Here is a 19053-nt window from a genome sequence, read left to right on the forward strand (position 1 = left end):
GCATCATTTACTATTTTATATAGTCAGTGAAAATCCTGCTGTCCGACAATTTAATCATATTCATTTCATTTAAAGTGGTGTAGTTAAACAAAATTGCTGGAATACTCACAATTTATTTTGTTTTATTTCAATATAAATTTTGCCAAGTAAGGTCGAAAGGTCTAATGCAATTTGGCGACATCAGTTTTGGTTTAAGGATCACACTGCTGGGGGTTGTCTGTTCAGTGGATGAAACCTAAAATATTAGCAAGAGCTTTTTATATCACACGGCATAAATTTGTAGAATATGGGATGGTTTCGCAATTCAACCACATGCTGGTAATACATATTAAATGTGTTGCAAATACATATATCACATCTTGTTGGGTTTGGGCAGATTTAAAAAGTGATCATAACCATAAAGCAGAATATCTGTTTGTGTGTCTATTTTTTGTGAATACCGGGTAAGAGTTCCAACTACTACCAACCGTCTGGAGCAAGCGGGTCTATGACATCCTCAATTGGGGTATGTTGTGAGTATGAAGTAGCGGAGAGGGGTAGGAGATGGGGAAGAGGAAGGAAGGGAATTACCTGGCTAATCTGGCTATTCGTATCTGGATACCAAGACGACTCAAACATATCAATGATGACGGGCGTTATGAAATTCGGATATTTTACCCTTTGGAATTTCTAATTCAATGCTACTATTTTCGGGGTGCTGCGTCATTTCCAACGAGATTTACGGAGTTTTTAAATATACGTCCAAAAAATGCATAAGACTCCATATTTTTAACTCTTCAATAATAATAAAAAAATTGTGTTGATTAATTTTAATAGGCCCAATCCCTGTGAGTCGTGGGTTCTATTCCTTCGCTAGCCATGTCCACCATTATTACACAAGGAACGTTTTCCGCTCATAATGATTGTAGTAGGAGTTTTTAAAATAATGTTGTCATGTTATTCGTAACCCAGGAATGTCTGCCTGTCTTGCAAAATAATATTTAGACTGAGCGTACAGAAGTCCTGTTTTAACTCGACCGTTTTACATTTCGTCTGTCTAAATTTATTTCAGTATAGTGGATGTTTTAATGATTCAGTAAAGATAGTTTTTCGAATGTGAAATCGTTGCGTTTATTTGAACTGTTTTATTATCATTTTTCAATATTGTGGTAACTCGTATTTACTAGCCTGAAGAAGGTTTGTTTTTAAAATTATTATTAGTGACAGACCTATTTAAGTACCTACTTACAAATCCTGTGATTTCAGGGGAAGTATTGGTTCCGATTTATTAAATAAGAGAAAATTATACACATTCTTTGTATCATACATACGGTTGACTTTGCCCTAGCAGGACTAGAAAAATCGATCTTTCCGTGGGGTTTATTTTATTTTTTTCTGATGAAAGTATTACTAAAATCTCAACTCTTTTTTCTAGAGGGATCCATCTAGAAGTTACTAATTCCGTCAAGAAACATTTGAGATTTTAGTAATACGTTCATCAGAGATAATTAAAATGTGAGCGTTGAGCGAACCCCCATAATTAGAGTCTTATGCGATCTGTTCGCAGAAATACTAGTTTATATTTTTATTATATTCTGGAATTCCGCGATTCAATATTAAAATCATCTATTATATTCTTCAGTACAAACACACGCTAAATTGCCAAAGCAGTTTATCAGCAGACAACATTTGTTTGTTCAACATTCTATTGTGATTTATTATAAAAACCCTATTTTGTTGTGGGTTGACCTATTGTACGAAATTTTGGATCGTGATCGGGTTACAAAACAGAGTCTCATTTGACCAAATATTAATTAAATTCTTTTAAAAACCAACTTATTTGGGTTCGTTTTGACGGTTGTCATTGAATCTTAATGCTGACATATGAATCATGGCTTGATATAATCACACCACAGGACGTTTACCAAAACAGGATAATAGAATCCGGCCATGCATAATATTATCTATAGGTAGGAAAGAACAATATCATATCTTTTATTAGGTGGGTACTGGGTACCTACTTACCAATGACCGGAATTTTGGTAATATTAAAGAGGAACCATAATGATTGTGAGGTCTAATATTAATAAGGGACGTAAATTAGCAATTATTATAAAATATTTGGAAATAAAAACATCCAAAAGCACTGAATTGAAACTAAAAAGTTGTCCATTTACTGCACGGAGAAAACTTACTGATAAAGAATATTGCTAATTTATCTATTCAAATTATTCGTATTCCGGTTAAAAACGGGATTGCAGGCCATAAACCAATAATTTTATAGGTATCTTGAAATTTTTTTAGTAAAATACCAATGTTTGGTCACGATGCGATGTCGGAAAACGTGTTCATAAAAATCGTTACATTTCGTCTTTATATCATTAAAACAAACTCAGGTGCATGAACATGTGTTCCAATATTATTAAGAATTTACTTAAAGTTTATCAGGAGGCGGCTTGAATTTAAAGAGGTTTTTAATAAATCAGCTATAAACATTTTTCTATGTGTGAGCATAATTTTTTTTTATTAATGTTCACTGGAATCTTGATTGGATATCGGAAAATAATCAGTAACTACGTATTATATCGGAACACGTTCATTGGGTCACACTTTATACAACTGTTTCAAATTTAATATAGGAACCTACGTACCTATTAAATGTTTTTTTTAACTTTCAGGCCTCTGCCATATTGTCTTTTATGATTCTTAACGCGACGCTGTCAAATGGCGGTGTATTACCGCGTTGCAATAAAATCAAAATAACTAAAGAACTAAAATAAATGATAACGAAAAAAAATATATTTTAATAGTCAAAAGGATTATAAATATTATTGTCACCTCTCTTTTTATCTAACAAAAAAATAATTAGTAAAAAATTCACCATGTTTCATAAATTTATCTCAAATTGCGGTCGAAACATTTGGTATCATATAGGTGTACATTTAAATTATTTTGTGGTTAACTTTCATTTATAAATATGTAGCGTTTTTTTATTTTTTTTCTAAACCTTTAGATCATGTTTTTCACCATGAAAGAAGCTACAAAGATTTCCATGAGACCATATGCGTTGTTCAAAAAGTGAACAAATACTCTAGGACTCTGCGGGTACTAGCAAAACCTCCTAGATTACAAGGCCGGGACACTGAACTTTTTAAGATGTTTCAATAAAAAAGAATAAATTGGAAAAAAATTTAAAACGATAATTTTTGTTAAATCCCATACAAGTTAGGAGGCTGCTTTAAATGGGTGTCCCGGCCTTATGATCTAGGAGGTTTTGGTACTAGCTGTTAAACCGAACAAATTAGCCTGAAGGCTAAAAAAAAGACGGGGGATGTTTCCTGTGTCATGATTGAGGTCTTTGACAGTCGAGGAATTGAACTCACGACGCCTGTGTGGGAACTAGACGAGATATTAACTCAAGCCTGGAAGACAACAAATAAAATAGCACTAAATTAAAAATAAACATATTGGGTTAGGTAGGGAATGTAGGAGTAGGTAAGGATAGGCTTTTTATTAAACAGCTTGACACGAATAACTTTAAAAATAAAAATCCATCGAATTAAAAAAAAACAGTTATTTCGTACATTAGTTCTTAATTGCTCGCTTCCTTTAAAGTTTAAAGGTATCAATGTCAAGAAGTACGTTGTTACTATTATAATAAACCGAATACGATTTGCTCCTATAGATAATGTGATTTCAAATGGAAAAAAATAGTATATCTTGTAAAGCGGATGGAATGAGAGAGAAGACGTACAAGACAAGCTACGCGGGGAGTTCAATCCTCTTTATGTATGCAAGCCGTGATGATGATCCGTCATGAAAGGTAACCTACATCGACCAAATAAGACCCATACATCACACAAAGGTGATATAAAGTCATGAAAAGTGATTAAAAAAAACTATGTTAAACATGTTACGTAAGGTTAGGTGTATTTACATTTTTTTCATCAATTTTAATGACTTTAAAAGTATGTTGACATACCACTCTCCCGAGTTGGCGTGGAGATATCATGAAAATATCAGTAAACCTATATAGACAACTCAAAAAAAACCCTTTCATAAATCAATTCGTCCGTTTTTAAATTAAGTCACACCAGAAAGGTTGCAAGTTGAAGGTGCAAGCGCACAACGTAAATATTTCGTTTGCAATAAAAATGGAAATGTAAACCGTGGGATTAAATTATCGGACATGACAAAGTTGTGAAGGTTTTTATTCTTCTTTCATCTGCTCGGGATGCTGTTAACCCTTTCGGACCGTACGTACAAACATACTTGTAAAATTTATAGATTTTATGAATTTTTCCTTCTAATCGATTAAAAATTATTGACTGTTTTCGTTTTCTGGTAATTCTGACTTGACTCTTGTAATTTTTTCGTTGAATTCTCGCTACCCCGAAGGCGGTAGTCATGTTTATATTTTAACAGGTAATATTTTTGTTTTACCTTGATTTCAGCACCGTGTAATTTTTCTTTGTATTGAGTGTAGGTACCTACCTATGTTTCGACTATTTTTTTAAAAGTAAACTGTAATAAATTAAAATATTAATTACAGTGCATGATTTGTCATATTAGAGACGAACACACATCCTATGAGACCTTGTTTAGTAATAACTTCCAAAGCACGGATTCCCAAACTTTAGGTCGCGACCCAAATGGGGTCGCGATGGGTTTGCTGTGAGGTCGCCGCCAGAAAGAATACTTAAACTAAAAAAATTATTATGTTTACGTACACTTAAATTAAAAATATGTTAAAGTTAAGGTATGGATATTGAAAAACGTGTTAACATATTAGTAGTATTTACCCAATCAAAATAGGATTATTAACATAAAAAAAATCATTATGGTTGTGGATGACTTAGTTTCTATAAAATTAAGGTGATCGTGCGTAATGATTTTACCAGTGCAATATTGATGTTTGGTACTCTATTCTGTTTAGTCGTTGTCCCAAACCATTACATAAAAAATTAAAAGGTGTTATAATTATTGTCGATTATCTTCGACTTTAAATCAATTATTGTGGAATCAGAAACATATTTATAAAAAATGGGGACGCGACACTCGCGGTCAGTAAGAAGTTGGGAACCGCTGTTCTAAAGTATTGAATAAACAATACACCAAATTTGCGTATTTAATGCATATTTTAATTCAGGTCTGAAAGGGTTTGAAGAGAAGTAGTTTGTATCGCCGGGGATATTGGATGGGCAAGCCGCCCACATATCCCACAACAGGCGTCGGGCAGCCTTCCAACTTGGGTTCAAACAAACCAACTAACTGCTGTATATTATATTCAATGGAGACATAATAATAATATTCCCCGCGTACTACAAAAGAATAACTGTGCACTAAACTTTACGCGATTCGATTTGGCCACATTAAATTCAAATGTGTTTGGTACGTTTATGCTACGTGAAAATTTAACACGTTCACTTCTCTTAATCAACGTAATAATATATTATTATTATGTTTAATTGCAACGTTGATGTTGGTTAACTAGCAAAACGAATCTATTATGCAGCTGTTTTGGCATCTAAGTCTGTGATTCTTCTGTGATTAAGGTATCAAACATACAGATTTCGGTTCTGTGCTGTGCGATAATTTGATTTCCTGCGTGAATTTGTCCCGTGTGAAATCTGGTTTAATGATCTCAAATTTGCTTTGAAATTAAGTGTCATATTCAAAATTGGAAATGATTATCGTTTGCTGAATTCAGAAAAGCGATTACGTATCCACATATATAAAATAATATTTTTAACAGAAAAGTATTTTAATAGCGATTGTCAAAATTGTGACTATTTATTTTTTTGAGTAAAACCTCAAATTGTAATATTTAATTATTGAAGACAATATTAGCGGGGCACCTTGCCTTGCCGGGGAACCTTGCAAGGCAAGAGTCGTTCGAGTCCTAGATGTGACCGTATTCTTTTCTGATTTTTCTGTTTCAGATTTTCGTTTAGAAATCGCTAATATTGTCTTCAATAATTAAAAATTGTAACTGATTTGTCGAGAATTAAGGTGCACCTTGATGTTTTACGGGTCTGCGATAGTTATGTTCATTACAATTTATTATTGTCCAAAAACAATATTAAGGTAATTGAAACTTTGAAATATGAACAATTCAAAAAGCAAATTAACTCCCTGTAATTGGATAGTGATATATTGTACACTTAATATACGCCAATAATCAAGACAATACAATCTATACATATTATTTAAGAAAGACGGTTATTTTTATAACACTAATTCTCCAAAAATTGTGTATTTTGAATTATGTTTGAAGTTAATTTGAAGATTAAATTTTGATTGTAGTTAATTTGAAGATTGAAGTATATTAATTTGTATGTTGAATTACGTTTGTAGTTTTTTAATAAGACTTTGAATACTGTTCACACATTATTTACTATTTGAATATACTTACTCCTCCCATAAACACGAGGTCCTGGAGCTGCTTATGGAGTAGTAGAATAATTATGAAAAATAATTTGTAATAAATAAATTAAAAAATAATAAATCACGTATTATTTTTTACACAAAAATTATTCAAAAACAAATTATAAAAGATAAAAAATTATAATAATATATCTTTGAATTTCTATAGTCTGTTCCTAAATTCCTTCCTGCAATAACTACTTAAAAACCCAATTCCCTACTGGAGCCTGTTCGCTTGTAATATTTGGGTAAAGTTTAGCAATAAAAATAAGCTGTGTCCGTTTATTGAACAAGTTTCGCTGGTAAGTAGTTTCCCAAAAGAGTAGAAGGTATTTTGTTAAAGTTTTCCAGAAAAACACTCTTCCACTTTCTCAGTTATATATTTCACACATAATTAAATTTAATTGCCAAATAATGTATCTTTTTACAAGTTGAAACATCAATCAAATATGTTATTATGATGATCGTGCTTTATTCAGTTCAGTAGAGGCTGAAAACAATTTTGAAATCATTTCAAATCGATATCACCGGAAAATTAAAATTAAATTAAATTTTTTATCTTTTTATGTCTTTTTTCCATTCAGAAAATTTGTAAAACTTCACAGGTTTATTGGGTAGAGGTTGGTTTCTATAGATTGTCAGAACATTACAAATAAACAATGTACAAAAGAGATACAAAATACATAGAGGAGATAAAACAAACAAAAAATATATTAGATCTTTTTCGGACGCTCAATTGAATTTATTTATTTTTTTGGAATAACTTAGTGAGTAAAACCTCAAATTGTAATATTTTTATTAGGACCCTTGCCTTGCCGGGGCACCGCTCTGCCCCGGCAAGGCAAGGGTTCGTCCTGGATTCGAGTCCTAGATGTGACCGTATCCTTTTCTGATTTTACTCTTTCAGATTTTCGTTTAGGGATAGCTAATATTGTCTTCAATAATTAAACTAAGATACTGTTAGGTTTGTTAGTTTGGCGGTATACAGGGTTTTAAGGGTTGTACTTGACTTACTTAAATTCTGTCTCCAGTGACTTTTATTATGTTTTTTTTTCAAAAAAATTTCAATATTTTAATCAAAAACAATTTTCAAAAAATTCTTCCACATATCTCCACTGGTTACTCAGTCGAGTAACCGCCCAAACCCCCACATCGACCCTAGCTGTCCAATGTTTTTTGTTAAAAAAAAAAAAAAAAACATTGCAAATTTCGCTGGAGACCAAAATATTTTTCATTTTTTTTACTCTAAATAATGTCAAGAATCACTGGTTAAATCAAGTCAATTACGTCCCTTAAAACCCTTTGCAATGAAAGTACTATAAAGAATTGATGCAAGAGAAATGCTATATGGTTCTGCCACAAAAGGTTCCGTTGCTCTCTTTTTCTATTACAAGCATCGTTTATAACAAAGGGGGAGTTGTTACAACCGGATTCTATCAGTTGTATGAAGTGTGATAACTGAGGTGTTAAGTGCAACAAAATCCTGACCCCAATGAATTCGAACTGAGTTACAAAGGTTCTTGAAAAATATCCATAAATAGGAGGAAAATGTGGGTTAGGCTTTTGTTGTTTTGGAGTAAATTATCAGTAAGCAACAACAATGGCCCAATGACATGAAAATACTAAAATGTAATAAAAAAACTTTACACTGCCAAATCATTTAGAATTTTACTTCGAAATTGTTGGGTGTTTGTTGCATTATAGTTAAAGAGGATCTGATTTCAAATATGCACGTAAGTCAACTTCAACTGAATTGTGGGTTAGGCTTTTGTTGCATTAAATAGCTCGTTCAAGTGCATGCCAAGTAGTTGTAACGCGAGTAAGGAAAATATTGTCTGGACATCGAGCCAAAGTGCATTGCCCAGCAAACAGTTGCAGTCGCATCGGTTCATATTTTATGGAGAGTCAAATAATGATACCACATTTCCGAGAATCGATTTCGTATTTCACGTTCATATCATAAGCGCCAGTGGTCATGTCATGTTCATAATGCATGTTTTAAATTGGGACAGAACGGGTAACCAAATTAAAGGTCACTCATTGCCACAATGTCCAAATACTGGGAATAATTTAGAGAATAATTTAAAAGTTCAAAAAAGTGAACTTAAGTGCCGGTTGAATCTTTGAGACTAGTTTGTTCGAAGCACTGCCAAGGGATCAGATATTAAATATTATTAATTAGGTTGTCCAGCCCCTGATAGTAGCAGAACGTGATGATTTTTTTTATTATAACTTATATAATTACTGATTGATATGCCTACTTACACCTAGGCTAACAAATATGTTGTCATCGTCATCGGAATCTAGTATCTGGCAACAAATATGTTGTCCTCGTCATCGGAATACTTTTAAATAATATTATGTTGAATTAAATAGATGATTGTTATCAGCACAGCACCAGTCTTACGCACTGTTAAAAAAAGCGCCATCGATGTGATATTTCACATAAATGCGCTCATAAACTTATGGTAAAAAATATATTGGAATATAGATAATAAATTATGATAAGACTAGGACCACTACTGTTTATATAAATTTACATAAATGATATCTCCCATTTAAATGTCCCGGGGTAAAGATTTAGACATCTTACTAGAAAATTCACAAAGAGACCTAGAAAAAACTAACAGTTGACTACAATAACATATCCTAACTATGAATGTAAAAAAAACCAGGATACACGATTTTAAGCTCGACCCGTAAAATCATTCCTCCTCATGTACCCTTAAAAATTGAATATAATAACCTGCAAATCCTGATACATAACAAATATCTTGGGCTGTGCATTGATAAACACTTAACATTCAAACAGCATATTAAAGATAAAATTACCCCCTTAATTAACATATCTAGCCGGTTATCTTAACTGTTACCAAACAAAATTAAAAAAGGTCTATATTATAGCCTCGTAAATTCACACTTCAGTTACATGACTGAAATCTGGGGAAATATACATAAATGAACTACAGGTAACACAAAACAAAGTAATCAAAAAGCATTTCATTTCAAATCCAGAACATCCAAAAAAATTATAAACTGTTAAAGTATATGAATACAATACATGTCTCCTTATATACAAAATAAATAATAAACTCATACATACAAATACATAATTCCTTAAAAGTACACACACACCTTAAACAGCAGAACGATAACTTACATTTAAACACCATAAAGACTCACATATTACAAGCATATTACATTGGTTACGAGGGGGGCAAAAAATATAATGGTATTCCAAAAAAATTTTAAAATGACAAAACGCAAAACGCTGAAAGTGAATAATATTGTTACGTTATGTATTTATGTGTAATTTAATTAAAAATGTATTTATTTTAGTTATTTCTAGGTAAATAAGTGAATATTTAATTTTCATTTATGTGGAATAAAAGTTTTTTTAATATTTAAATACGATGTACAATTATTATATTATTATTAAATCTATTTAAGCCAAAAAAAAATATTTTCAAATCTGCTACAATTTCAATAAATGCTCGATTGTATAAAATTTTGCAGTCACAACCATGGTTCAAAATGTTTGCTATAAATATTCAACGTGTCACGGCTTGCACATCATACACGTTGAATGATGCATTTCATTAATTTTACAATTTTTATCGTCAAACGAATTAAAATTTTGAAGCAGTTTACAAGGAGAAATTTTCCCAGAAGTAGGAAAATATTATTTACTCCTGTGGATATTTCCTCAGAAATATACCTAAATTCAAAGATTAAATTCTAAGTTTGTATCCCTAAATAGCATAAAATACAGTCGCTTTCCGCGTCCGTTGTACGCTTAGTTCTTCTAAACTACGTAAATGATTTTGATAGGATTTTCACTAACATTTAGAGAATTTCTTCCGGAAGGTTTATACATATAATAAACGCATATTACATTTATATAAAGTATAGAAAAGTCAATATTTTAAAACATTATTTTTTTAAATTGCTAACTCTGGCTAAACCTTATGAGATACATCAAAATAAAGTACTACGAAATTGTATATCTTAAAAAGGCCTACAGAAAAATCTGGATATGGATAACTCCCAGCAACACCGGGCACACGTAAGCCGGTATTATATTTCAAAGAGGTATACCGGCATTTCTTTGATTAGAAGTGTCATAAAAACGATATTAAGTATTTCAACAAAGTCATTATAGATCAAACGGTAGTTCCGAAAAATAGTATAAAAGTTTTTGCTGAATGAGGCAATAAATTGCTCCATTAAAACGGCAATTAAAACATCCTAGTGAAATACTATAGCTTTATGTGCATCACTTTAATTATACGATTATGCCAAACGGTTTCAACACAATTGTGCTTTCGTCAGGGCAAATAGAAAACTAGACGAATGCACGTTTGTGGAAATCGGTTGGGATTTTCCAATATATAAAGTTACAATGTTTCAATCACATAGTTACAACCACTAAACAAAAATCCCCAAAAGATATATACCGATTTGAAAAAAAAACTACTATTTACTCTTTGATTATCGACTCCTAGGCCCCAGACAGGCTGTTGAAAAAGATTATCTGTTCAAGAAATATTTTTGATATTTCAAATATTTTTTCATATTAAATTAACTTTATTTAGGACATACAGCCACACCCACTGCACACTTCTATTGGTTTATCTGGTCGGTGGGTTCAACGTCAACATATTAAAATAGTTTTTTCAAGTATGTTTTGTAAGCTTTTATATTTTAAATCGCCTGGAATTAACATCAATTTGTCATTCCCGTAGCTAATACATTTAATAAGCCCCGATTCTGTTCTGACATCTTTCCCTCCAACGATAATAATCTAAACATGTTCAAGAACCCGTTCCATTCCCCGTGCGCAGCAATTACTCTAATCTGTGCAATAATTACATTTTTGCGCGCTTTAAACACGAATACATACGTTTAAGAAAATGCAATATTCATTATTTTCCAAAGGTATTACATAAAGTGCCCATGTTTAATTGCCACTTGCCTAAATGCACAAAGTTCAAAGGAGAGTTACCTTTTCGCAGACCGTTCTGCACGAACCACTGGCCACCGTGCAGCAGGAGGACATCTCTGAAAAGAAAAATCTTTGGTCAGTCAAAGAATGGAATATAATGTAGAAGGTAAACAGACGAAAATCTCATGGAATATTGCTTATATTGGAAGTAGGAAATCTATATGTGGCAAAATAACAGGGTGTATATCAAATACAAATCTTGTTATTGTTAAATAATAGGCATTTTCTAGAAACAGGGTAAAAACAGGTATTTGGAAAAATAATAGGTTAAATTAAAACAATGAAAATATATGGTAAAGGAATAGGCGTACGTAGAAAAATGAAATGATGCATACCAAAATAAAAAGCGTGCGTGGCTAAAGGATAATCATATGTGGCAAAAGAATAGCAATAGCATTGAAATAATAGGAAAGGAATCATTTATACCAAAATAGTGGTCAAACGCGGAAAAATTAAATGTTGCAAAATAAAGGTTATGCGTAGTGAAGGGGAAACGATAAAAGGAATAAATAAAATGCACATGTAGCAAATATATTCTGATAAATTAATGTGCTCATTTTTCTAGAGACAAATAACCTATGTTAACTTTCATTATTTGATGTATGTTAATTTTATTTTCTTTATTTTTAGGGAAATTATTTACCTGCAGGCCTCCTATGTGGAGTTGATGTAAAAAATACAAGGCGTCCGGGGTATAGTGCGCTAACTTCGGGGGGTGATTCTACACGACTTACAAGTAAAAAGATAGATAACTTTTTCGAAATTCCAACGTTTTAAGATAGTTTTTAGGTTAAAAAAGTTGAATTGTTTGTATATTTTCAAAATTAATACATTGGAATTTCTAAGAAGTTATTTATCTTTTTTACTTCTACTATCATGTAGAATCACCTCCCGAAGCTAGCGCACTTTACCCCCGGACATCCTTTATATTTATTGGGTCTGTTATAAATAATAAAGCTTTTGAATTTGTTGAGAGTATATAAATAATATTCTTCTTTTTTCGATGTTTCTGGTTTTCATCCTTCAATGATATTCCAGGCCATCATTTAAAATTATGGAGAGAGGGATGGTGAATTTAAAGGGCAAATTTCATAATTATATGGAAGATTATACTCGAGTTCAGAGAAGAGGTGTTGAATAGGTACCGGCTTGATAGACGAGAGGATATTATTTGTTTAGAGAGGTACAATTGAATACATTTTGAGGGTGGTCGAATATTTTTATAGTGAAATGCACAAAATTCCCCTATAAACTGTTGTAAAAACACAGCGTCTAATAACGCTCAGTAGGTCGATATGGAAGTCGTGCCGAAAAGATATTATTTCACAAAGTCTCCACAGTGTTTATGAAATAAAAATCGCAAAATTGTGATTGATGAAACACGAAACTACTTTTTGTGTCCCGTCGCGCGCGCACTTAGCTTAAATTATATTTGATTAGTACCTGCCTATCTACTCGCGAGAGAATTTCTGTCTTAGGAAATGCTGCATAGAAATTATTCATGTAATAGCCTACATATAAACTACATACTCTTTCTTTTCTAGAGAGTTAGAAAGATCAGTAGAATGAAATGTCATCACAGAAATAATTAATAATATCTATAAATAATTTATGCGTATATAGCCAATAACGTACTAACGAGTACTCAGTAAGCAGCTAATTTACATAATATAATATCTACACTACCAATTATTCTGATATTTGCCCACATGGGAAAAAAAACGATTCATATCGGTATGTTTTTGAGTCATTTGAATTGGATTACGAGTTTACAATAGTATATTCCGAGTTTGGGCGATGTATCTTAATAAAATTTTGTAACAAAGTGCATTCGTCGTTTATTTCAAATCGATAATTCGGGGATCAGATTTTTTGGGATATATTACATTTATTTTGTGGGATATATTACGCATATTTTGTGGGATATATTACATATATTTTGTGGAATATACTAAATATATTTTGTGGAATATACTACATATATTTTGTGGTATATATTACATATATTTGGTGGGATATACTACATATATTTTGTGAAATATACTACATACATTTTATGGGATATATTGCATATATTTTGTGGGATATATTAAATATATTTATGTATTTATTTATTCACGCCTTGAGGGCTTTAACATATATACATTGTTATAGGTAAGTTCTTCAGGAGTACATATATTAAATAACATAATTAATTGAGTATGAACGATATAAGCAGGTACAATACAAGTTATCATAGAGAGTTCTGTTTTACAAAAGAGTTTAACAATTATACATAATAACAAGAGTACGAAATAGGTAATTAAGGTAGGTAAGTAGTTACAGATCAATGTGTTGTAACTTACTTGATATTTATAAAAATAAACATGATGGGAAGGCTGACAGAGATATTGAAAGAAGGGTAAATGTAGGTAGTTCCATTAATGGAGGACTGAACGCCGTTGGCGCTAACAAAAAATTGTCCAAAGAAGCGAAGTTAGCAGTCCACAACGGAGTGCTGGTACCTACCTTGATGTATGGAAGTGAGGCATGGAACTGGCAAAGAAAGGATGAAAGTAGATTGAATGCTGTTGAAATGAGATCCCTGAGGCGTATGTGTGGTAAAACCATGTTTGATCGTGTGAGGAATGTGGAGATCCGCAAATAGTGCAAGGCTGATGTAAGCGTAATGAGTAAGCTTAAGAAAGGGACGCTTAGATGGTTTGGGCATGTAGAGCGAATGAGCGAAGATATGAGTGTAAGGATAATATATGATGCAAATGCGAATGGTAGCAGAAGTCGGGGACGCTCGAGGAAAACATGGCACGATCGAGTGAATCAGATACTCGAGTCGGGCCATGTCAATAGTCAGAATAATAGAAGAGTATGTATGAGACGATGTATGAATGTGAATGAGGCAAGAAGTGTGTGCCAAGACAGAGTTGTTTGGCGGTCCGTCCTCTCTGCCTATCCCTGCGGGGAAACGGCGTGATGGTTAGTTAGTTAGTTAAACATGAACAGTTTGTTGTAAAATACGTTTAAATATGATGAAAGATCCAGTTTCCCAATCTTGCAGAGCTTGTATGATGTTTTTTTTTAAGATAACTTTTTAATTATTTAGTGTTGTGTGTGTAGCGCCCTTAAGGAGTCTCAATTGGAGTGGCGCGTCATTCAAATTGAACATGATTAATTAAGTCAATTAAGTAGAGAAGAAGAGCTCCTTACCCTGCCCCCCGGCGCTGCCCATACATGTGACGAATACCAGAGCCGACAGAACACTCCAGCAGTATATTCCACACTTCCACTGGTGCAATTTGCGTCGTAAACTTCTGTAATTCCGAATCCTTCCGTCATTTTTATGCGGTACATCCGCTAAAAGCATGCGCTCCATCTTTGCACCATTTGAATTTATTCGACACTATTCGAAACTGATTAAATTTGAATAAATAAACAAATTAATCTGGATTTAAGATGTTGTTGCTCCAATGATTAATAGACAAAAGCATCACTTTATGTATTTTTTAAACATTGTTTTGTATAACTTTGCATTCTTGTTTTGATATTCATTGATTGTCGCATTAGTATTCCGAATAAAACTAGTGTCTTTCGGAGACTGTCAACTCCGCGATCCCGCGGTAGGTAAACAAGAGATGAACTCGCGGGACATGTTAGTGTGTAATGTGCGATAAAGCGGAGACCGGGAAACACGAGCTCGAAGAAGCGAGCGCGGCAGGCGACTGATTTCAAAATCGCTTCGGCGAAGCAGCGACGGCACAAGCGGTCCAAGCGGAACGTGTTTCCTAATCCCGGCTCCCGGGAATCCAAACAGAATCCAGCTTGAACTTTATCCCGGGACGGTTACACGATTTTCTGACATCCCCGGGATAATCACGAACTAAGACGTTATAAGCACGCAGAAAATTCAGTCTAAATCTTAGATATTAATAGTGAAAATAAAATGAACAATATAAAGCTGAAAATCTCTTTCCTGAAACAGAAGAATCCTGAAATTTCAGTCATGAAATTCGCTTTGATTGTGGTGTCTGTAATTTCTAAGCCAACACCAGTATTTTTATGTCGCAAAGCCGTTTCCATCAGGAGATATGATGCTTTGCATTGAGCATAATAGTGTTTGATTGTTATTTTTAATGATAAACTAATGTTTAATTATTGAAGACAATATTAGCGATTTCTAAACGAAAATCTGAAACAGAAAAATCAGAAAAGGATACGGTCACATCTAGGACATCACAGCGATCAAAGTGAAAAAAAAATAATAAGCAGTAATTGTTGATTGAAGTACTAGTACATATTGAATTATTTGGCACGTTGGAAATAAGCCGACATAGCTCAGTGGTTCAGAGCACCTGACCGGACATCAGAAGGTACGGGTTCGATTCCCGTTGGCGGCATATATTTTTATTCGAGAGATATTTTCAATTTGTATTGATATTTCAGGCGACTAATTATTGCTTATAATTATTTAAAAGTTTGATATATTGTAAGTTAAAGATACACTTATTAAAATCTTCTTCTATATAATATATATAAGGAAGAATGTCTGTGGTGCGCGGGCGGCCCGGGTTTGATTTTTATACAAATCTACAGTTTTATTCCGATATTGATGAAATGTTGCACAATTGACCTTCAAAATATATTATTTAAATATGATATTTAGAAAAATCATCCCATCCCCTTAAACCAGATTGTTGATACTTCTTGATTAAATTTTGCACGCACGTGACGTTCAAAATAAGTGGAAAATTACTGTAAACATCTGATTTCCAAAACTCTGTGTAAAGCCCGGCCTCTGTATAAACGCCAGGTACTTCAGCTAGTAGTTCTGTTTAAAAATTAAAATTCTGTTTTTATTTATCCTATAATTGTTTGTTTTATTTTTTCCAATTTTTATATAATTGATTGATTTCGACGACAATATTATACCAACGTAACGTCTGCCAGCATTATTCCATTTAAGCATTTCAATTGGATTTTAATCAGCCCACAGCCGATTGTGCAAATCACGATGTTTTTAAACATCGTCATAATTATTCCTCGTTAAAAACTAAAAAGGTACGGCATCAAAGGACGTTCATTCTTAAGCTAATATATCGCATACACCCAATAATCTTTTAATACCTACCCATTTTTTTTTATTATGTGGTTTCATAAGATTCTGCAATTTTTATCGGCATAATGTTAATATCAGATTCCAAAATACTAATTTGAGCTTTCTTTGCAACTAACGTATCATTTAATTACAGTGGGATAATCGATTAATACATTTCGATTATCGATCAATTCGAAAAATATACTAACGCTCTTTTTTACATTAAAACGAGACAATACCCAAAAATAAAGCCAGGAAGCAGCCGTGCACAAAAATGCGCGCGACCCTGGTGTCAATACATCCAATGATCTGCGGTTGATTTCTACTTATCAATTCTCTAAAATAAAGTGGGAATCGTAACGACATTATGGATGACGTCGTGTAAAAACAATATAGGGCGCGCGGCCTGGCGTAATGGACGAACCTACGGTCAACTTTGCCCTAGCAGGCCTAGAAAATCGATCTTTCCGTGGGGTTTATTTTAACTTTATCCAACACACTGATGACATCATTAACAAAGCCAATAAAATGCTGGGATTTATAATTCGCATAGCAAAACCCTTCCACAACATAAACACTCTATATTCCCTTTACACCTCATATATTCGCCCGCACCTGGAACACTGTACACCGATCTGGACTCCTTTATACCAAGCCCATATCGAAAGAATAGAAAGAATTCAAAAAAAAATTTTAAACACATAAATTATAAACTAAACTTACACTTCTCAAATTATACCGAATCCATTAAATTTCATAATTTTAACTCCCTCTAAACACGACGTCTAATTTTTGATCAAATCTTATTATTTAAAATCCTAAATAATTGTCTGGACTCACCAGAACTTACCAATTTAATAAATCTTCATATGCCGTCTAGATCAACCCGACATGCGACAATCTGATTTATTTTATCTACCCTTGTGTAGAACAAACATTCGAAAAAAATCCCCAATTCCTCGTATATGTGCACAATATAATACAAAATTTTACAGCATTGACATTTTTGGTAATAACCTAAAGAAATATCGATATGTAGTAATGCGTACGATCGATTATTAATATGAGAGTATGGAATGTATCGGCAGCATCTCCTATCCTCTTCCTATTTTCCTCTTCCTCTCCCCTTCCTTTAACACCAAAATTATTTTAAGATACTAAAACTTCATTTCTATTGCACTTTAACATGAGAAACTTCTGTGGCTTGACTTCAGTTAACTTGTATATTTATCTCGTATATTATATAAAAGCTGTTTGTTCCTTACAAAATAAATAAATAAATAAATAATTATTTCTGATGAACGTATTACTAAAATCAGAAATGTTTCTAGAGTAATCCCTCGAGTTGTTGTATACCTCAATCCAAATCTGGTGTATACCTCAAATTTTATGGTGGAAAAACGTTTTACATAACATATTTTAAAGGTATAAGAGGAAAATAATTTCCCTCGGGCCTATGTCATCTTTGGGGATGCTGTGTGGGGGTATTTTTTAAGGAAAGGAAGCCGAAGTAGTTCTCGCAAGAAAAAGGGAATTTGGGGTGGGTTGAAATCCAGGGATCAGTGTGTCCAAAAGTGACGGACATATGAATATATCCCTCCCGCTGCGGCGCGAGGCGATGGGTCGTGAAACCAGTCGGAGAGGTCAAAGGGTCTCCCCAAACCATCCCCTCCCGATCTGGCACGTCACGCAGGTGAACCCGGGGACCCCTGCTAAATCACCAAAAATAGCGAACCACTTGGAGTGACCTATGGCAGAGGTGTTAGTCATCCAATAAATGGTTCCCGGGGCGGCGGTACCCAACCCCGCCTCCAAATTTGAAAAATGTCTTTTGCGGACTTTTAGCACTGTTATGATTACACAATGTTTCGATTAGCAGTGTCATGATTAGCACTGTTATGATTAGCACTCTTTCGTTTCCGTTTGTTTTGGCCAAAAATATCCAGACTACAAGTTTTTGAATCCCAGGAAAAATAGCAATGTTGTCAAATTAACAAATTGGGTGGCCAGAATCAGAATGTTTTTATAAAATCGTAATTTAATTAACAATCAAAATTAATTCAAAGCATTTTTACACGTTTATCTAAAACGTAAGTTACAGTGGAAAGGACCTGCATTTTATATTATACAAGCTGCAGTTCCCGGCATTGCCCGGACTTTACGCAGATTTTTTTCATTAGCAGAAGTGGCCAGAAACGTCCTCATATTTTTAACGTCAAGTGTAAAAAAATTCATGATTTGGGAAAAGGGGATGGGAGTTGTCTTTTGAAATCTCATGTAGACAGTAACGTTCCTCTTGTTTTGAACGTCAAGTGTGCAAAATATCATCAATCTCGAAATAAACTGTATATTTCTATAAAAATCACTCCTCCCGAGACAGACAATCTTCTTTATATTAATAGACCAGCTGAAGTCCGCACCGTTGAAATATTTTTCGAAATCAGATGTAAACAATAATTTCAATTATTTTAGTGAAAAATTCACCAAACGTTACAGTTACCTCCTTCTTGTTATGAAGGCCATCTGTGCAAAATTTTAAATATATCGAAATAAA

General features: G+C 33.2%; 1 protein-coding gene across 2 annotated transcripts in view; it reads right to left on the reverse strand.

Moving 5' to 3' along the window:
• Reck (Reversion-inducing-cysteine-rich protein with kazal motifs) overlaps window positions 1-15109 on the reverse strand; it is a 69904-nt gene extending 54795 nt beyond the window's left edge. For both annotated transcript variants that reach the window (XM_089638829.1, XM_089638821.1), the window contains exons 1-2: window positions 14615-15109; window positions 11411-11466 (exon numbers count right to left, since the gene is read on the reverse strand). In XM_089638829.1, the coding sequence (XP_089494955.1) occupies window positions 11411-11466; window positions 14615-14780 (222 nt within the window). In that variant the 5' untranslated portion in view covers window positions 14781-15109. The remainder of the gene's footprint in view (window positions 1-11410; window positions 11467-14614) is intronic.
• Window positions 15110-19053: the final 3944 nt, after the last annotated feature.

Source organism: Hesperophylax consimilis, chromosome 1, assembly GCF_061612785.1.
Source record: "Hesperophylax consimilis isolate HC1 chromosome 1, BYU_Hcon_1.0, whole genome shotgun sequence".
NCBI classification, from domain to species: Eukaryota; Metazoa; Arthropoda; class Insecta; order Trichoptera; family Limnephilidae; genus Hesperophylax; species Hesperophylax consimilis.